At 42.7% G+C, this 22,347-nt stretch overlaps 1 protein-coding gene and 1 pseudogene across 6 annotated transcripts; both read left to right on the top strand.

The window, feature by feature from the left end:
* The first annotated feature begins 12,910 nt into the window (after window positions 1-12,910).
* Window positions 12,911-16,878, top strand: LOC146389793 (uncharacterized). Of its 5 annotated transcripts, none has more exons than XM_084912841.1 (5): window positions 12,911-13,172; window positions 13,503-13,552; window positions 14,369-14,471; window positions 14,925-16,529; window positions 16,777-16,878. In XM_084912841.1, exons 3-4 carry the CDS (start codon window positions 14,454-14,456, stop codon window positions 16,503-16,505), a joined length of 1,599 nt encoding a protein of 532 aa, XP_084768967.1. In that variant the 5' UTR covers window positions 12,911-13,172; window positions 13,503-13,552; window positions 14,369-14,453; the 3' UTR covers window positions 16,506-16,529; window positions 16,777-16,878. The 5 variants fall into 5 exon arrangements, with proteins under 5 accessions (XP_084768967.1, XP_084768957.1, XP_084768948.1 ...); XM_084912831.1 differs by having other exon boundaries at window positions 13,503-13,621; XM_084912822.1 differs by having other exon boundaries at window positions 13,503-13,853.
* A 1,165-nt stretch (window positions 16,879-18,043) lies between these two features.
* On the top strand, window positions 18,044-20,059 carry LOC146389792 (uncharacterized; annotated as a pseudogene). The gene is made up of 3 exons (XR_014797619.1): window positions 18,044-18,320; window positions 18,478-18,618; window positions 18,766-20,059. The product of XR_014797619.1 is annotated as an uncharacterized LOC146389792 (transcript).
* Window positions 20,060-22,347: the final 2,288 nt, after the last annotated feature.

The following is a 22,347-nucleotide window of genomic DNA, read 5'->3' as shown; positions in this document are numbered from 1 at the left end:
GAGTGGCTTGTGGTCAGTCTCTAAGGAGAAGTGTCTCCCGATGAGAAAATCTTTGAATCTTTCACAACCCCATGTTAGTCCAAGCGCCTCCGTCTCCACCTGTGCATACCTCTGTTGTGTTTCCATTAAAGAACGAGACGCATATGCAACAGGTCTCCATTGCTCTCCTTCTTTTTGAAATAGGACTGCTCCCAGTCCATAGGAGGAAGCATCTGCAGACAGTTTTAACTCTGTTTGGGTCATAGAGTGCAAGAATGGGAGTTGACGTCAGATCGCCTTTTAGCTGATTGAATGCTTTTTGCTGTGCGCAGCGCCAAACCCACTGATTTTTCTTCGAGAGCAGGTCTCTTAGGGGCTTGTCTTTTTCGGCCAGTCCTGGGATGAATTTGCCTAATTGGTTAACCATACCGAGAAAGCTGCGCACTTCACTGACGTTTTATGGCTCTTTCATTGCTGTGATCGCTCTAATTTTGTCTGGGTCTGGCTGTACTCCCTCCACAGACAAAACGTGTCCGAGGAACTTCACTTCCTGTTTGCTCAGGTCACATTTCTCCAGGTTTAGTGTGACACCGGCCTCTTGCAGTTTATTGAGCACTGTGTGCAGCCTGGCGTTGTGCTCCTGCTGATCCTTTCCCCAAATGAGGATGTCATCCATGTGACAAACCACACCTGGCAGCCCATTAAGGATCACTGACATTCTACGCTGAAAATGTTCTGGGGCTGACACTATTCCGAAGGGAAGTCTGTTAAAGTGGAATAAATGTTGTGTAGTGTGCTGACTCTGGTGACAATGGAACCTGCCAGAAGCCTCTGTTTGCGTCTAACTTACTGAAGACTTTTGCTCCCGCCAGGGATCCAAGTGTCTGTTCAACCGAAGGCAGGATGTACTTTTCTCTGCACACTGCTTCATTGAGGTGGGTGAGGTCAACACAAATACGCACAGTCGTTTTTTGTTGGCACTGGGACCATACCTGCACACCATTCTGTTGGTTCTTCAACTCTGCTGATTACTCCCATGGACTCCATTCTTTCCAGTTCCCGTTTCACCTTTCCTAACAAAGGAATGGGACCCGTCTTGGTGTGGCCAGGGAAAAAGGCACAGCATTGGGTTTCAACTTAATCGTATAAGGTTGTTGCATTAAACCTAATCCCTGACACAGCTTTGGGTAGTTCTCATTCAACACATTCATGTCAATACTGTCAGCTCTACACACAAGGTTCAGCTTGACACTTGCTGGCCTGCTTAACAGTGCTATGTGCAAGTCTTTGATAATGTACACATTTTCCTGTATTTCCTGTTCACCTTTGCAAATTGTTTCTCTGCTCATACCCAACACATCAAGTGGAGTACCACCTGGACCAAACAATGGTCTATCTGGTTTACATAACTCTGTCTCATTTTGGTTTATGCAGTAATACATCTGGAATGGGATAACAGAGACGTCAGCTCCTGTGTCTATCTTAAATCTAACTTTGTGGTTTCTGATAGTAAGGTCTGCATACCAAGGATCTGAACCTGCGTCTACAGAACCAAGGAACACGGGTGTATCATCACTATTCTCTGTTTCTATCACATGCACAGATTTAACAGATTTACACACTTTACTGAAGTGTCCTCTTTTACCACATGAGTGACATGTTGCATCTTTTGCTGGGCATTGTCCTTTACCATGCGCAGGGGTTTTCCCACACCTGTAGCATGATCTCCCATTTGGTGTTTTGTCCTTTGTTGTGCATTTACGTTCTCTTCGGGGTTTGAATGTTGAATGCTTTTGTTCCCTGTGCTTCGCTGTCACAGCATCTATTTCCATCTTATTTTCCCCTCTGATGTCTGTCTGTTGTTTCTTGATGACTTCAGACTGCCGGGCCTGATTAACCGCTTTCTCCAACGTCAAATCTTTGTCCATTTGAAGTCTCTCCGCTAAGCTGATGTCCCTCAGACCCACGACGAGGCGATCTCTTATTAACTCATCGTGCAGTGCACCATAACTGCAGTTTTCAGCTAAAGCATAAAGTGCGGTGACAAACGAGTCAACAGTCTCATTAGCTTGCTGTGTTCTTTGATTAAAGCGGGCTCTCTCATAGATAATGTTTTTCCTGGGAACAAAGTACGTATCCAAAGTGTCTCTTACTGCTGCCTTTGTATGTCCGATAAAGCTTGCCCTCGGAGGATATCATCTGCTTCATCCCCCATGCAGTAGATGAGTGTGTTTACCTGGTTAGCCTCTGAGCTAAGGTGCAGGTTGCTTGCAAGTCGAAATCTTTCAAACCTCCTTATCCACTTTTCCCATTGCTGTGGCTTTGAGAAATCAAACAGCTCGGGAGGCTGGATGGTGAATGTGGCATTCGGGGGTAAGTTGGCGTTAGCATTATAGCCGCTGTTAGCTTGCTGGTGGGGCGGTGACGTGCGAGGCTGTGTAGCTGTTGCGCTAGCTCCCGCTTCTTCGTCCGACATCTTATCGTCTGGAGAAAAACTCATAACCGCTCCCAAAGCCGCTTGCTGTCACTCCCCGATGACAAGGCTCTTACTGCAATCCCACTTCTGACACCATGTCGTGGTTTTAGGCAAGGATTCAAGCGACACCTTGTAGAGCACTCAAACTCCGACCTTTATTATCTACTTCCTGTTTTAGAACCCCCTTTCACAATAAAACAGGTTATACTCAAACAGATTACACCACATCCTGAGGCCAGCCAGAGATCATCAGGGGCTGCAAAAACGACTCAGCTCAGCGTCACCCGTACATGTAAAATTCTTCCTGCCTACTGCCACAATGTCTTCGGTGGAAGAGCTGCGAGAAGAGGTTGTGCATGAAATGCACACTCTGTCCAAAGATCAACTAGTGTCAATCTGCGAGTTCCTTGGCATTGCAGAGAAAATAGATGTTAGCAGAAGAACACGACTGTCACTGCTAACACACATCCAAATACACATTGAGAGAGAAGGTATAACAGTACTTGAGGATGAAGGAATGTCAGAACTGTTGTTGCTTAATGATAAGATTGCTGAAGTAATGAAAGAGACAATTGTTGCGACTGAACCAAATGCAAATGAAGAGGATGATTCAGGGCACAGAGAGCAACCAAACACTGCAACCACACTGGTAACAGAGACAGCTAATGCAGTTAACACAGCGGTTATTTCTCACTCCCAAGGTAATCATTTGTCCCTAACTCATCTGTGTCAAGTACCCCCCAACGACCAAGCCCTTACTGGCAGAAAGATTTCAAAATATCAGGCCAGACTGGCGAACCAGGTCAAAAAGATAAACTGACATTTTCCAGTCTTGCTCACCAGATCGAAAATGGACTGAGCAGAGGCTACTCAGAGCTTGACATTGTAGATGCTGTCATCAGAGCTATCTTGCCAGGTCTACAACTACGCAGCTTGTAACGTTGGGTTGTGTTGTGTGGTTGAGAGGAGGCGGCAAAACACCTAGCAGGCTAGTCGGAAGAACACACACCCACGCTGGTATCGGTAATCCACGGTGGTTCTTTAATACGCCTTCTTCAACAACCATATAAAAGCCCGGCTGAACGGCTGCGGCTCAACAACATAACGCCCAGCGTTCATACAACCCAAGCGTTGCAAACAAAACAAAAAAAAAGGTCTGGAGAAGAAAACGTAAATCCGTCCCTCGTTAAGCACAAGCGTGCAGGCACGTGTCCTCATAATCCCAGAGAGAGAGAGCAGTGGCACAAACTGATGACACCATCAACCCTCGACTTAGGTTGTCTTAAAGAGACACCACACCATTGTGACTGTTACAAGCTATTTGGAGGGAAAAGCTCAACTCACCCTTCCGACTCTACGCCGCATACTGCGCTCCCATTTCCAGGAGAAGAGCGCCACCGAACTGTATAAACAACTTGCCTCTGAGGTACAGACCCCAAAAGAGACTGCTCAAAGCTTCCTGATGAGAGTTTTAGATCTAAAGCAGAAAGTCTTATTTGCTTCCCAAGAATCAGAGTCAGGACTCAAATACGACCCAGCTTTAGTCCAGCGTATGTGTTTGCACACCATACTCACAGGCTTCCAGAGTGACAGTGTCAGGATAGATATGCAGCCACTCCTGTTAGACTCTAAGACACCTGATGAACTCCTGTTAGAGAGGTTAAATATGGCTTGTGCCAATGAGGCAGAAAGGAAAAACAAGAAGAGATGTTTAGCATCACAGACTGCTACAAGTGTGAGTGCAGTGCAGTCAGATGATGTGTCACCGGCTAAGAACCCTGTGAAAGAAGTTAAAGCTAAGATACCACCCGAGCTTTTAACTGAGTTAGCGGAGCTTAAGACAGGTGTAGCCTCCCTGAAAGGTCTCAGTGCAGAGATAGCTCAGATTAAAGAGACTCTACAGCAGCCGGTGCCTGGTCCTCAGTCATATGCCCCACCACCAGTTATGCAGTATGATAGGGACCAGCAGTATTATAGCTTCCAGGGCCCCCGTCAAAGACCACCACCCCCTCAGTATCCTGTACAGCACTACACAGGTAGTACAGCCCGCCGTGAGAGGAGGTGCCACATCTGCCAGCAGAATGGAGTCAACGAGTGCTGCACCCACTGCTACCTCTGTGGGAGTAGAGAACACTTTCAGGCTGGATGTAGAAGCAGAGGTAGGAGACCATATAAAGAGAAACATTTAAACCAGCAATGGTTACCACCGAGGGACGAGTGTTAACCATGCCCATCATCCACAAGTCCCAACATTGCTCCAACTGTAAACAAGAAAAGTCAGGCATGAGACAGTGTTCAGCATGTAAAAACGCACTTTATTGTTCAAGGACATGCCAGAAACAACACTGGAGACAACATAAGAGACAATGCACTGGCTTAAAGACTAACAAAGACCATGAGACTGTTCAGGTACCACTGCCGTCAGCTCATGTAAACACCCCTCACAAAGTCACATCTCTGGTGGGCAGGCAATGTCTGGTTGAGTGTTTCCTGGACGGCCACAGGCTTCAAGCTCTATGGGACTCAGGCTCACAGGTATCAATAATCGATGAAAAGTGGAAAAAGGACACACACTCTGCCACACACAGAGCTGAGAGATGTAGCAGATATTATGGACACATCTGAACTCACCCTGACCGCAGCAAGAAATTGACTGAGAAATTGACCATCCCCATGTTGGTAATGAGGTTTTCAGGTTTTCAGCTCACATGCCCTATTATAGGCTACAATGTAATTGAATACATTGTGAATAAGACTTACCAAGCTAAACTGTACAGCACAGTGAGAAAAACATTTCCCAGCCTCAAAAGACACAAGGTGAAAGCTTTTATACAGGCTGTTAGTGCAAATGCAGTTGACGAGTACAAAGTGATGACAAAGAAAGACTGTATTACTGTACCTAAAAAAAGCCACGTGCATGTTGAGGGTCGTATAGCAGCAGGGCCATTTAAACAAGACATGGTCATGATATTTGAGCCAGACTTAAACCCCCAGTGGCCAGACAATCTTGAGTTTTTTGACACTTTGGTTAAAGTTAAGAAGGGTACTTTACCCGTCATAACACTAGGTGTCTCTAACCCAACTGACCATGAAATTGTCATTCCAGGCCGTACATTAGCTGGCTCGGTTCAGACTATTACAGCTGTTTTACCTGCCCAGGTAAGGTAAAACCTGGGTGAAGAGCATAGAGTATTAGCGAAACAGATGCTCAGAGAGGAATGCCAGTCTTTCTCTAAAACAGACAATGATATAGGCTGTATTGAAAAACTGAAAATGACCATATCACTCAAAGACAACGAACCAGTCAAACACACATACCTGTCTGTGCTACGGCCGCTCTACCAAGAGATGAAAAGTTACCTGCATGATTTAATAGCACAAGGCTGGGTCAGGAAGTCAGACTCGTCATACTCCTCACCAGTTGTTTGGGTTAGAAAAAAAGATGGTACTTTAAGACTGTGCATAGACTACAGAGACCTGAATCGGAAAACCCATCCTGATCGCCAGCCCATCCCATGCGTCCAGGACACTATGGACAGTTTGGGTGGAAACTCCTGGTTTTCGCTTTTAGATCAGGGGAAAGCGTACCACCAGGGGTTCATGTCAGAAGAAAGTCGTCCACTCACTGCTTTTGTGACCCCCTGGGGATTATATGAGTGGATTTGCATCCCCTTTGGACTTATGAATGCCCCTGCAGCATTTCAGCGCTGTATGGAAGAGTGCCTGGATGGGCTTCGCGACAACATCTGCATCCCCTATCTGGATGACACATTAGTTTACAGCAAAACGTTCAAAGGTCACTTGGAGGACGTGAGAAAAGTGCTCCAGAGATTGAGAGGCTTTGGTATAAAGCTTAAGCCAAGTAAGTGCGACATGTTTAAGTCTGAGGTGCGCTATTTGGGCAGAATAGTGTCTGCAGAAGGCAGTAAAGTGGATTCTGCAGACTTTGAAGCAGTCAAAGCACTCAAAGGTATAAGACCACAAAATGTTGGTCAGCTCAGAAAAATGTTAGGCCTTCTCTCCTACTACAGACAATACATAAAAGACTTCTCCAGAAAAGCAGGTTGTTTGTATGAACTGTTAAAAGCTGACAAAACCACAGAGAACTCAGACACCACAAAAGGGTCAAGGGCAAGACCAAAGAGAGCCAGTCAAGTTGTGCCCTCCTCAAAACAAATCGTGTGGACTGGCCAGCATCAAAGTGCGCTTGAAGAACTAATAGACTGTTTGCTCCACCCACCAGTGCTGGGGTTCCCAGATTTCACACAGCCATTCATCGTACACACAGACGCCTCACACAAACGGCTAGGCCCAGTGTTGTACCAGAGACAAGATGGTAAGCTGCGAGTTATTGCTTATGGCTCCCGTACTCTAACAGCGGCTGAAAAAAAACTACCACTGCCATGCAGGAAAACTAGAATTCTTAGCATTGAAGTGGGCTATCACTGACAAATTCAGAGACTATTTGTACTATGCCCCAACATTTACTGTCTATAGCGATAACAACCCGCTAACGTACATTCTGTCAACAGCCAAACTGAATGCCACCACATCAAGATGGGTTGCTGAGCTCGCTGATTTTCACTTCACCATTAAGTACAAACCAGGGAAGGAAAACAGTGATGCAGATGCTTTATCAAGAATGCCACTTGATGTAGAAACCTTAATGAGAGACTGCTCTGAGGAAGTGCCACCCGACACTATCGCAGCTGCTATCCAGGCCATTGAGGTACAGAAAGACACACCTGCCGCATGGACACTCTCAGCTGCAGCAATGTCAATCACAGCAGAAGGTGAGCCAGCAGAAGCAACATTCACACACATACCAAAAGAACAGCTTAATGAAGCACAAAAGTCTGATCCTGTTATAAGCCCTGTATTACAGTGTAAACAGACAGATTCAAAACCACTGCCCAAAGAGCTAAGAACATTTGACCCTAAGACAAAATGCTTGTTCAGAGAGTGGGGCAAGTTAAGACTAGATAACAATGGCATCTTGTACAGACTCACTTCTGCCCGGAAACAGCTAGTCCTGCCAGATCAGTTCAAAAAGACTGTACTTGAAGAGCTGCACAATAATATGGGCCATCGAGGTGTTGATCGCACAGTGTCTTTGATACATGAACGCTTCTTTTGGCCACACATGCAGGCAGACATCGAGCATTATGTGACCAACGTTTGTTCCTGTGTAAAGCAGAAAAAGCCCAGCCATGAAACAAGAGCTCCTTTAACAAACATTGTAACTACGCAGCCCTTTGAGCTGGTGTGTATAGACTTTCTCCATCTTGAAAAATGCAAAGGCGGTTATGAATATATTCTAGTGATAACTGACCACTTCACACGTTTTGCCCAAGCCTATGCCACCACCTCAAAGTCAGGCAAAACTGCTGCAAACCTGATATTCAATGACTATGCCCTAAAGTTTGGCTTCCCCTGTCGTATTCACCATGACCAAGGAGGTGAATTTGAAAATCAGCTATTCAGTCAGCTCAAGAAACTGTGTGGCATGGCCGGTTCTAGGACAACACCCTATCACCCAATGGGGAACGGTCAAGTTGAACGTATGAACAGGACATTGTTGCAAATGTTTAGAACGCTAACTGAAACACAAAAGTCAAACTGGAAGGAATCTATCAACAAGTTAATGTATGCATATAATTGCACACGTTGTGAAGTCACTGGCTACTCCCCATTTTACGTACTGTTTGGACGGTCACCCAGGCTACCAGTAGATAGTCTCTGTGGTCACTAAAATCTGTTTCTGAGTACAGTCCAAAGAGCCTATGTTGAAAAATGGAGAAAGGGCATGGAACAAGCATACTCTATAGCAAATGAGAATGCAAAGAAAGCTGCTGAAAAGGGCAAAAGACATTACGACACAAAAGTAAGGAGTTCTGTGTTACAACCTGGCGAGAGAGTTCTGATCAAAAACCTGACACCTAGAGGAGGCCCAGGGAAACTGAGAGACTATTGGGAGGACACTATTCACACAGTAGTCAGACAAATGGGGCCTGACCTCCCTATCTATGAGGTAAGACCGGAGAGAGGCAGAGGGCGCTCTAGAGTGCTTCACAGAAACTTGCTTATGTCATGTGACCACTTACCTTTTGAAAAAGTGCCTGAAAAAGATAATCGTACAAGACATGAACAGAAAAAGACTGATAAACCCGTCGCTGTTGTGCCAGACTCTGATGATGAGGGCAGTGTTGATAAATACCACTGTCATTACGCACCACCCTAACCTGTGTCCCAGCCATCAGAAAATGAACTTCTCACAGCAATGTCTCAGCCCGCAGCTTCAGTCCCTGCTCTTGCACCAACACCAGAGCCTCTTGCTGGAGACCATCTGGAGGCGCCTAACCCAGCTGCCGTGGAGACAACTTGTGAGGAGGCAGAGCCCACTGCAGGTGACATACCTGCCCCTCCTCCACCTGTTGTACTCGAGAGACTTGAGGAGGAGACACCTCAGCGGCCACAGCGAGAGAGACACCCGCCAAGACGGATGACGTATGACCAACTGGGCACCCCATCTTGCTACAGTGTTCAGCCAGCACTGCAACTGCTTCCTGTGTACCCGGGCCTGGTTCCATGGTTTCAAGCTGTGCAGTCATACTGCACCCAGCCCATTGGTTTGTATGGACTCCAGCAAATGTAAGTTGACACTTTTTCACTGATGACTTGAGAACTGTACTTACAGACTGTCATCAAGAAAAAGACATGAACTTTTCCCCATCTGTGGATTATAACCATAGACAATAGACTTTGTGAAGACTCACATATGGACTGGTTATAGACTTTGTCTTCAGTCACCAGTGATGGACTGTGGTGAAACAGGTGTTAAACCCACAGAATTGAGGACATTGGTTCACTCTACTGTTGATGTCCTGACTACAAGAGAATATAGACTGAAAAGCATCTTGTTGGTAAATGTCGGGACAACATTTTTTGAGTGGGGGAGAGTGTGACAGGTTGAAGGACTACTGCATATAAAACTGTTCAGTTAATACTAATTCATATCAGTTGATATAAGGATGAAAATAATGTAAATATGGTAAGAAAATGGTTAAGAGTTTATTATTTTTCATGTTATATTAATGGCTTTCATGTTATTTAAGAGAACTGCAATCTATACATCAGTGATCGGCTAGTAAGCCTTTTCTGGGATCGATTAGTAGTGTCTCTATTCTCCACTAGGGGGCTTTCGGGCATTCACCTCACTGCAATAAACTACTGCATGAGAGACGCAAGTCATAATCACTCTTGTGATTCTTTTCCCCCTGTTTTCAGGGGTGTAACAGGTAGCGACGGCCATCTGGGACTGTCTAGTGGACGACTTAATGGCTGTGCCTTCACCTGGAGACTGGCGGTCCATTGCAGAGGGATTCCAGGAGCGCTGGAACTTCTCTCTCCGCTGTGGAGCGCTGGATGGGAAGCACGTCCAGACAAAGGCACCCCATATATCATATAGGAGACACACACATTGATATACACTAAATATTTATTCCATTTCTTTTTTTGTGGTGCCCAAATTTATGTGCCTGCTTGATTTTGTTTAAACAATTATTGCACACTTTCTGTAAATCCAGTAAACTTCTTTTCACTTCTCAAATATCACTGTGTGTGTCTCCTGCATGATATATTTAACTGACATTTTTTATTGTAACAACCAATGATTTACACAGTAAATTAATGGCTATTAACAATGTTGCCCAAACTTTTGCATCCCACTGTATTAGTATATTTTGTCATTAGTATAATATGAAATAAATTCTACATGTGTCAAGTCATGTGCCAACATTTGCTGTGTAGTAGAACTGAGACATTAGTCATTATAAAAATTTATTTGAAATAATATTAAAATTCTCAAACAGAAAAACATTAAACATAAATATATAAAATATAAGTATTTATAGAGAGACAGGAATAAAAAGGACCAGCTGCCCTCCAGAGCAGGAACAAGGCTGAGGAGGAAATGCTCCATTAGAGACTGGTGTGGACTCTTCAGGGACTCCAGGATGGCCAGCTCCACCGCCGATGGACCGTCCTGGGACCCGTCCCTCATCTGCCTCGGAGCTGTCCTCCTCTGTGGGCCTGTAAAACAGCACAAAACACAAAGAAATGAGAAGGCTGCTACTAGATTTTAATTTCAACATTGAACAAAAAAAACAACAACAAAAAAAAACAGGATATAATCAGATTAGTTGTAGATATTTAGTAAAAAGCTATCAGTGCTTGCTGTACATCTGATGCTACAATTGCATACCTGTGGGTGCAGCAGCAGGAGCTCAGGGACTGGGGAGCAAGGAGAAGCAACAGGGGATGCTCTGCTGCAGAATCAGTTGGTTCTATCAAGACAATATTACATGTTAACAGGTTGAATACAATAATCATAGAGAAAGTATATACAGTGTTACCTCATTTATTGCAGCAGGGGTTCTCAGAATAAGTAAGTCATCAAAAGGTCAACATGCAGTATTCTACCATATGCAAATTTATATCATTAAAAGATTATACCGACTACTAAGTACAATTTTCTATTGACACGAGCCAAACGGACTTTAACGTGTGTTTGAACGAGCTGATGGTTCACTCAGTAAGCTGAAAGAAAGATGCTTTAATCACAGGAGTCACACATGTGTCGACTGTACCAGCTGGGAACTCTTCTTGTTTAGCACTGGTAATAACACAAACACTAAATCCTCCTCTTGTGCTGTTTTGTAGCAGTGTATACACCTGAGACTGTCACCTGTCTGTCTGTCCTGCACTCTCTCTCTGTTTCTTTCTCTCTGATTGTGTAATAAAAGTATGAACATGAATTTATAAGTTACACTTGTGTTTGAATCCTGCAGCTTATCACACACTTGATTTCCATGTGTGACAACTGCAAGTGTCCAGAGTGAGGACAGACTGAGGGACCCACTGCTGCACATCATCTGTGAGGCTTTGCACCCCTGATGATCCACCAGGACAAACTCAGCAGTGTGTGAGGAAGAGGAGGAGGAGGAAGAGCCAGCAGCAGCTGACAGATGGAGAGAATAGACAGACTGTTCCCTGTTTGTGAAGGACTGCTAGAAAAGTTTAAAATAACTAATTGTCCCGAATCAGTCTTATTAGGTAATGTTAAAATAATTTTATCATTCCTGTGTGTGTAACTTGAAGGCCCTGAGTACTTTCTCCCACACTGTTTCCAGTGTGGGAGAAAGTACTCAGGGCCTTCAAGTTACACACTATGAAAGGCAGAAACAAGTTTAATATTCAGAAACCTAAAGTATGTATCAGCAGCAGAATAGACCTAAAAATAAATGTTTGTTTCAGTTCTATGAAGCTTTGAGTATTTTGGATTAGTAGTACTGCTGTGTTTGTTGCATCATATTGCTGTAATTGATTATGCTTTATATATTCTAAGGTAAGTTGCTCTATAGTGTTACATCATATTCTATAAGGATGTGTTTGGATACCTTCTGCCCAGTTTGACCCATTTAGCAGAAGTCAGCCTGTTTAAGGCTCTGATATATATTCTGTATGACTTACAGCAGTTATGACATGGTCTGATTTTCTCACCCAATAAAGGAATATTTAATATATCAGTCTACTCTTCATTCTATCAGAAACTGTTTTCACAGCTCGTATATTTTCCTTTTTCCACATGTATGTAAGCATTGAGCCAAATTTAGTAATGCCAACTGAATCTTTACTGAAGTTCAGTATTTGACACAGAGTTCACATCACATGTGCTGTACCAGTGTACCTGCACATGTGATGTGACAATAAAAGTGAATTGATTTGAGAGTTCAAGTTCACTGCTGTAATAACTAATAATGATTAATATAATAACTATAATATTGGCCATATTATATTTACACTGACTTTAGTCTCATGAACAACATTAGCTAATTGTTATTCACTAGCTAATCTTAAAATGACTGTTCAGTACAGAAATGAAGCCCCATCATGTTTTAGAGTCCTGTGGTCTCAGCCTCAGATACTTATCAAATCACACAAAGCTCATGTAGAAACAAAAAAACAAATGAACAAAATATGTTTTTCTTCATTTCTGTCAAACAAAGCTGTATGAAACGTTTCCAGGGGTTGGTATCATGGTTGCTAGGCAACCTGGGCAGCGCAACGGAGGCTAGACCGTCCCATTTCACAAGCCTACAACCCTCGCACTTCCGGCCTTAGCGGTGTTTGAGTACGCGGCCCTTGTGGACCGTTAAGGCTGCAGAACCTGAATTAGGATACAGCCTGTTCCAGTTCTCAGCACCGCTCCTCTCTTTCCCTGAGTACTTGGTAAATCTACTTCCCACGATGACGTTTTCATCGAGGCCAAGGAAAAGAGTTTAGGAAAAGGAGATAGGCGCGAAATTAGAAATTACACCCCACGTGGTTACGTTGCGCAGCTGAGTCACGTGACCGCACAGTAACAAATCGCCACAAAGCCAGGAAAAGGGGGCGGAGAAAGTGTGTGCAGGAGAGGAGTCGAGCAGAGAGAGCTGCTTTTTCATGAAACGGGAGTAAAGTAGTGAACTTACAGGAACATATACCACTACCAACGTTTGGATCGATGTCTGCATCGATCTGCACACCCTTGTCTCCTGGATCGTAGCTGAGATCAGCGTGAACCACGTGGGTCTCTGCTCCCTGATCTGTTTCCTGTGTTTGGAAAGAGTTCCAGCTTCATCACGGAGTTTCTCTCGGTTTGTGGGCTCATCTAAAGGTAAGCACGGAGCTAACTTTAATGTGGGTTCAGTTTATGTTGAGTTTATCTCTGTTGAGAAATAATAGATTGCTTGGTATACACTGGAGTTAGACAGACTGTAGAGTTTGGGATTGTCTGCAACATTATAATCTGGCGGTTGCTATGGGGTAAGAATACATACAGAAAAATGGTCTTTGAATATGAACAAAGGGTGCAGGGCAGGAGAACAGCCAACCCCCACCCCAGGACATGAAGCCACGGGTACAAGCCTGGGGGAGGGCAATCAGCCTTCAGAATAGGACTTAATGGGACCGTCTCCAGATTCATCTGTATTTTATTTTCTTCCAGCGCAAATGAAGACGTCTGATTCTTCACCTGGAAGTAAACGTCTCCAAAAGGTCGCTACCATCAAAAATCCGTGAAATCGGCGAAGTGTGTTCACAGTTTATTGTGAACACGTTGAAGGAGTGAGAGACTGTTTGCAGAAAAACACCAACTAATCATTAGCTCAGCATGCTGGGAGAAGCTGAGCGTTTGCTTGCTTGTTCAATTATTTCCATCTTGCTTTGACTGCAGCTGTAACCTGACGTATTCCAGCAGGATTTGTAAAAAGAGTTTTGATAAACACAAAGCTGGACAGCTTTTGTTCTGAGTCTAAGAAGCTTAGAAAGAAAGTGACCGGACTTTTCGTGTGGCTAGGTATATATATATATATATATATATATATATATATATATATATATATATATATATATATATATATATATATATACATACATATATACATATATATATATATATATATATATATATATATATATATATATATATATATATATATATATATATATACATACATATACACATATATATATATATATATATATATATATATATATATATATATATATATATATATATACATACATATACACATATATATATATATATATATATATATATATATATATATATATATATATATATATATATATATATATGTATGTATGTATGTATGTATGTATGTATATATATATATATATATATATATATATATATATATATATATATATATATATATATATATATATATATATATATATATATACATATACATATATATACATATATATACATATATATATATATGTATGTATATGTATATGTATATGTATATATGTATATGTATATATATGTGTGTGTGTGTGTCCCAGCTGAATAACAGGAGAAGTGTCTGGTGGTGCAACAGAGGAACAATTTCAGCCATTTGGACTCAGCTCAGCCACTATAGAGGAAAAAATGACTTCAACACAAAAGGTGAGAAAAGTATCACTGTTACACTGTTATTGAAACTGTGTTTACAGCTGGTTGGTTTTTAAAAACCTGTTAACAGCAGCTTTATCTTTTGCATCCTGGGCTCAACCATATATACAGAATCTACATTCAAAATCGAAAACCACAGAAGTTACAAGAAAATACAAAGATCATATTTTGTAAGCACACATTGAAACAACAATATCATCAGTTGAACTTGCAATTTCTTATGCATAAAAGATTTTCTCCACTGATCAATATTTCTTCAATAATGTAATTTTCATTACAACTCCTATTGTAGCACATCATTGTTATGTGATACTATCACCACAAGGTGGTGGTAACACACCAACAATGTGTTTGTTTACATGTTTGATTCCACCAATGGAGGGAGTTTCAGTTTGGTCCACAACTGCATTTCACTCACTGCCTCTGTTTGTATCTCTGTCACTGCAGGACCAACATGGAGCAAGAAGTCAGCTCTCTCAGGAGGCCGACAAACCTCACAGAAGAAAGGGAGAGAAAACATACAGCTGTGATGAGTGTGGGAAGGCTTTTACCCGGACTGGACACTTAAAAACTCACCAACTCATCCACAGTGGAGTTAAAGCGTACAGCTGTGATGAGTGTGGGAAGTCTTTTACCCTGGCTCAAAGCCTAAAAACACACCAACTCATCCACAGTGGAGTTAAACCTTACAGCTGTGACTTGTGTGGAAAGTCTTTTACCCAGGCTGGAAACTTAAAAACACACCAACTCATCCACAGTGGATTTAAACCTTACAGCTGTAAATTGTGTGGAAAGTCTTTTACCGAGAGTGGAGGCTTAAAAAAACACCAACTCATCCATAGTGGAGTTAAACCTTACAGCTGTAAATTGTGTGGAAAGTCTTTTACCGAGGCTGGACACTTAAAAAAACACCAACTCATCCACAGTGGAGTTAAACCTTACAGCTGTAAATTGTGTGGAAAGTCTTTTACCCAGGCTGGAAGCTTAAAAACACACCAACTCATCCACAGTGGAGTTAAACCTTACAGCTGTGACTTGTGTGGAAAGTCTTTTACCGAGGCTGGAAACTTAAAAAAACACCAAGTCATCCACAGTGAATTTAAACCTTACAGCTGTGAGTTGTGTGGGAAGTCTTTTACCCAGGCTGGAGGCTTAAAAAGACACCAGCTCATCCACAGTGGAGTTAAACCTTACAGCTGTAAATTGTGTGGAAAGTCTTTTACCGAGAGTGGAGGCTTAAAAAAACACCAACTCATCCATAGTGGAGTTAAACCTTACAGCTGTAAATTGTGTGGAAAGTCTTTTACCGAGGCTGGAGGCTTAAAAAAACACCAACTCATCCACAGTGGAGTTAAACCTTACAGCTGTAAATTGTGTGGAAAGTCTTTTACTCAGGCTGGAAACTTAAAAACACACCAACTCATCCACAGTGGAATTAAACCTTACAGCTGTAAATTGTGTGGAAAGTCTTTTACCGAGGCTGGAAGCTTAAAAAAACACCAACTCATCCACAGTGGATTTAAACCTTACAGCTGTGAAGAGTGTGGAAAGTCTTTTACCCAGGCTGGAGTTTTAAAAAGACACCAACTCTTCCACAGTGGATTTAAAGCGTACAACTGTCACTTGTGTGGAAAGTCTTTTACCCACGCTCAAAACTTTAAAACACACCAGCTCATTCACAGTGGAGTTAAACCTTACAGCTGTGATGAGTGTGGTAAGACTTTTCCTCAAAATAGCAGCTTTCAGAGGCATCTAGTTACCCACTCTGGAATTAAGGCGTACAACTGCGACTTTTGTGGAAAAAGGTTCAGTGACAAACAGTACCGAAATATTCACCTACGGATTCACACTGGAATTGATGTTTCCTGCTGTGATCAGTGTGGGAAACTGTTTACAACAGATGCACAGTTACAACAACACATGTTTAGCCACACTGAGGAGAGACCTTATAAATGTGACCTGTGTGAGAAGACTTTTAAAGCTCCACATCAGCTGAAAAAACACCAACAGATCCACACCAGAGAGTAACTCTACAAGTGCAGTTACTGTGAGGTATGTATTTAGTGTTATCTTGTAATTTTAACCTGATTGTTTGGAACAAGTCTGATTAGTAAACTTATGGAGTTATACTGAATGAACTGTTTGGAAAAATGAAGAATCATTTTCTCTCAGTAAGCTGAGTGTTGTAATGTAAACAGTAAAATGTAATTGGACTTTGGCAGAGATGCTTTTTTATTTCAGGTGACGTTCAGGATAAAAACGTTGAAGGAATTCTCTGACTTACAATGTCTTTGTTTAGAAGTGGAGCGACGCACATGGATCCATTTCTCAACCCTGTCGTCACTGTGGTGGTGGGAAAGAGTTTCTCTGTGTCCTTTGTGGAAAAACTTCCAATCATGAATGGGACCTAAAACCACATCAACGTAGACACACTGGAGCCAAAATGAACTACTGCAAAGAATGTGGGAGAGCCTTCCACACACCAAGTACATTAAAAATACATGAACTCTTCCACAGTGGGGTCAAAAAGCACATCTGTGACCAGTGTGGGTCATCCTTCACCACTGCACGTGAGCTTAAAGAAAAAGTATAAGGGAATCCACATAGAAGAGACACCATACAAGTGCAGACACTGTGACAAAAGCTTCTCACAATCAGGTCATCGTAACAAACATGAACGTACACACATAGAAGTGAACTTCAGCTGTGACCAGTGTGACAAGAGCTTCAGGAATCTCAGTTCATACTCCGAACACAAACGATCCCACACTGTAAATAAACCTGTTTCAGGCTCAAACTTAAAAACCTTGAGATCAGGCTCCACAGAGTTCAGATGGAATCTCCTGTAAAGAGTGTCAGCTGATGCCACACTTGGATCTGATGAGGTAGCTCTGATTTCTGGACCTGCAGTGAATAATCCTGAATGTTACATTTAGGAAGCTGCATGTATAGATATGCATATCAAGTTTATTTTTTTTCCTTTGAGGGATTTTAATTCTCTAAAATGTTATCCCTGTTACATGTTAATCTTTGTTCCCTTAGGACACAGTAGTGTTTAGTAGTTGTACTTGTTACTGTATTATTAAAGTTATAGGAATGTCTTTTTCACCAAACAGATGTATCAAAATTGCAGATATGGTTTTATATATCAATTTCTTTTATTTTAGCTTTTCCAAAATTAACTTCTTTTTTTATGTATTCATTTTATGTGTTACCTCAGTTAAATTTCAATTCTTCATTCATATTTAATCTTTTGCTGTTGTAAAATCTTCTCTTAAATCCTTTTCTCCCCAAACTGCAAATCATTTCACAGCAGTTTCTCTCAAAACCTCCAAAATGAACTAAATCTGTCCACCAGCTTTGAAACAACACCTGCTGTGACTTTATGTCCAGAAAAAAGAAACTCAAGCTAAACTGGTTTTGGGCTGTACTTCCATGTAATACCGGTTTGTACCAGAAGATGGAGCAGTAAGTCAGTGTAACCTTTATTCAATTAGGCAAAGAACACATTCATATAGGGCTTTGGAGCGTGATGTCACAGGAGGCGGGCCACGCCCCCCGCCGCCATGACAGTAGGCCAGACAAAGGATACAGCTTCAGCTATGGTTCGTACGTGTTGTGTAGTCGGTTGCAACGTTAGATCTCACGATCGTGAAGGCAAGAAACTGGATAATGGGCTCTCTTTTCATCGTTTTCCATCCTGGCGGCAACGTCAGGGATCCCATGTATCCGATATCACCAAACAAAGACGCCAGGCATGGATTGCAGCGGTGAGACGAGCGGATATCGAGTTCCGTGCAATCCCCAGCTTTCTGTTGGTTTGCTCGCGGCATTTTCTCTCCGGTGAGTTCTAAATGAATTCATATCACTCTTAAAAGGCTTTTAGTGTTTTTTTTCCAATGCGCTGCGGTCATAGATAATGAGATAAAACATGCTAATGTGTGATGCTGCAGAACCACGTCATGTCCACTGAGTAGCTTATGATTTGGCATTATTGCAGGCAAACCAGCATATGAAATGGATGTAACAAATCCAGACTGGGCACCAACACTGCACATGTGGCACGACGACAAACCTGTGTCAGACTCGGACCGGCACGCAAGGCGTATGCAACGGAAGCGAAAAAGAGCACCCATTGCAGGTAAACACCCCCCCCCCCCTCTAAAAACATACTAAATTGCTCTTATGGTACACTAATCCGCACATAACTTAAAGATGAATCACACACCTGTCATTGGAATATTGGTGTACATTAACCTTATGTCTATGCACTATTTTTATCTTACAGGCTTGATGTTCGATGAAGGTCTGACAGAAGAACAACAACAAAATAACCATGTCATGGAGGCAGTGGACAGCAGTTGTGTTGGACAAGTGGAGGTTGACGTACCAGCTGCAAATGTGGACAGTGGTAATGGGAGTGACAGCGTCACGGAAGCTGAAGGGCAGACGAAGGATTGTGTGTGCAGTCAACAGGGCAGAGCAGAAATAAACCGGCTGTTGGAGGAGAACAGACTGCTTCGAGCACAGTTGCAAAAGACAGAGCTGAATGAAACTTTCTTAAAGGACGATACCGAAAAAGTAAGATATTACACTGGACTACATTGCTATGTCCCTCTTCAACACTGTCAAAGATTTCCTGCCAATATCGAAGAAACTGACAGGTTTCCAAATGCTCTTACTCACACTAATGCGTCTGAGACTTGATCTTCCAGTCCAGCATCTTTGTCATCTATTCGATGTGTCCCACAAAACACTGTCTTCTGTCTTCACCGATACCATTGATGTTTTGTATGCCCGCTTAGGAGCACTGGTGCACTGGCCTGAGAGGCACTGTCTGCAGGCCACAATGCCTCCACAGTTTACTGAAACCTTTGGAAAACGAGTAGCCATCATTGTTGACTGTTTTGAGATTCGAACAGAAAGACCATCTAATTTAAAGGCACGCGCACAAACATACTCTCATTACAAGGGTACACACACCATAAAATACCTCATCGGGATTACACCCCATGGAGCTATTTCTTTCATTTCCAGGGGATGGGGGGGTCGTGCATCAGATAAACACATCACAGAGAGATGTAGCATTCTTCAAAAGCTGTTACCAGGGGACGTAGTATTGGCTGACAGAGGCTTTGACATCAGAGATGCTGTAGGAATGATGTGTGCCGAGGTCAAGATTCCAGCTTTCACAAAAGGCTACTGTCAACTTGATGCAAGGGACGTTGAACAAACGAGAGCAATTGCCCACCTGAGAATTCATGTTGAGAGAGTAATAGGTAGTTTGCGCAACAAGTTCAAAATGTTACACACTACAATGCCAATCCGATTACCCTTATCATGTGAGGCTGAAGACACAACACTTCTTGATAAGATCGTTAAGGTTTGCTGTGTTTTTGTTAATATGTGCCCCAGTGTTGTTGTCAAACCAGGGCCAAATGACACTTGCTCCTGCTGAGTATTCTTAAAGCTGTTTTTTTGGATGTACAGTACATTGTAAATAGTTGTACTTTGTGTGAAGTTGTTTTAATAAAACAAAAAAGAATAGTATATTTGTTTGTTTTTCTTTATTATAGATCTATTCACATGTACACAGCAATCACATAAAAATGAAATGCAAACTATTTACATCACACCACACAGCTGTCATCAATCTTTAACCACAACATGAAACATTACAGGCTATTTAGAGCAGCACGTTGTTTCGAGAAGTATTTCCCAACAAGTTCAGGAAGGCACACTTTACAAAAGAAGTCTTGTGCTTGCTTTAAGCGTGGTTTCCAGAAATCCACAGCAGGGAAGACGCGAATCACAGCAAGGTCTCTCTGTGTCCACACAACGAGGTCACAGTGGTTGGCGCCCGTAACAAAGATTTGTGTTTGTACCTGGCAGTAGTATGGGTGTGCCTGCTTCAACTGAAGACCATTAGCAGCTACCTCCAAGCAAATGTCTTTGTCCTGTGCAGCCAAAGCCTCCTTAATGCTGGCCGTTCGTTGTTTAAAAGGACACTTTATCTCCAGGCACCCCTTACCACAACAGTCACATATTGTCAGTCCGTCTGGAGATGCTCCTACTTCCGGAAAATTGGTGTTCACACAGAAACCACATAAACGTACCTGCAGATTGCGGTGATGCGATGCCATTATCTCGTTGTAGGCCTTTCTTGCATCCTCTTCATGCTCGATACCCCACCTTGTTTGCACAGTAGAAAAGGTCTTTTCTGGGTAACACACACGATTCACAACACTATGGGCTGGAGTGTCCAAACTTGTAGCCAAAACAGCATGCATAGCCGAAGCTGTGATTCTCCCTGCACGCCAGCGAAACCATGCAGGGGTCATGTGCTGCGATCTAGTCTGTGCTTCAATCTCTTCTGCCTGCGCCTCTGTAACACTTGCTGCTGTAAGAAACTTTAGACAGTGCACCTGAAGATCAGGAAGGCCAAGGGACTCAGCGTCTCTGTTGTGTAAACACGCCAGTGATTGGGGTAATGTGGGTGACTGTGTAGTGTAGTTGGTGTAATAGTTTTCGACTCCACACAAAGTCACTGCTTTGCTGTGCTTCTGCAGCGTATCCAGTAATGGTGACAAATCCTCCAGCGTTGCAATAGGAATCTGCCTTTTTTGCGATCGCCTCCTTTTGCCTATCGATGCAGAGGGTGTGTTTATGACTTCATCAAGACCACGTTTTTGGGCAGCTGCTGAGGAGAAGTCAATGTTGTGTGCAACCTCGGGCTGTATCCTGGTCATATTTCCGGGCAATACCCAATATGCTGGCTCGTCTGTTACAGTTTTGGTGCCTCTGATACGCACTGTAGCCTCGACTTTAAACAAAAGAGCAGCAACATGGGTGCAGGTCTCTGCAACTCCGGCCATGCATGTGCAGTGAGCAGCCTCAACTCTCCCATTGGTGCTCACAATGACCCATGGCTGTAACGCAGTTTCATTCAGACGTTGTGAGTGCAGTACCTGAAACACACAAAAACCACTTTTAATAAAAGGCCTGTAATTAACAGAGGCTAATATAGATGGGTTGGCTGTACGTGCAAATCAAAAACTGTAACAAGGAAGTTGTTTAGAAAGTTATCAAGTTCAAAGCGACTTACCTTTGTCTTAACGACAACGTACTCGCAGCGTGGAGGCTTAAAGATGGACAAATCTTGCACCCAGCCGTTCGTGAATTGGATGTGGGCCTCCAGGGATTTATAATTCTTAAACTGGTTCGCTGTGTATGCGCTGACTCCACAGACAAGGTATGCGAAGATATCGGGATAGGACAAACGCGGTAGGTCGTCTGGGTTTCCACTCCACTTCCTTATTTCATATGGGTCCACATTACCGATGCACGCAATTTTTTCAAAGTACCGTCTCTTGGCGTCTGGGCACAATCGGTCGCGATACAGCCCTTTGTCTTTTGCGCTGATTTTGAGCATGGTTCTGGCAGTCCCGAATCCAACACTCCAACACTGTGCGCTTGTTTTGCTTTCTGGCCTACTGACATGGCGCCGTGATCCCACAATGCACTGCGGCGTGACGTCAACTCCAAAGCCCTATTCACAGTGGCAGCAAAGAAATGTTGAAAGTTAAAAACAGCAGCACACATCTGGACCATTTTAAAGATCACAGGTGACTACTTTTACTTAATTCAAATTCTGTTAAACCTCTATTTTTGGCTCCTCCTTTCACTTTAGTGTATTTAGTCCTTGAAGTCCACATGTTGTTTTTTAATGAATTTTGATCCACATGTTCTGCAGCAGTTTTCTTGTTGATTTGAAGTTTGTATTATGAAATCCTAAAAATGTTAAAGCGTTACTTATATTTGATGAAGTCTGTGTAGAGTTTATCTTATTAAACAGTTTGGTGTGAAAAAT

This window comes from Perissodus microlepis, chromosome 3, assembly GCF_051167445.1.
Source record: "Perissodus microlepis isolate ML-2025 ecotype Zambia chromosome 3, ASM5116744v1, whole genome shotgun sequence".
NCBI classification, from domain to species: Eukaryota; Metazoa; Chordata; class Actinopteri; order Cichliformes; family Cichlidae; genus Perissodus; species Perissodus microlepis.
This window is presented reverse-complemented; position numbering and strand designations above follow the sequence as displayed.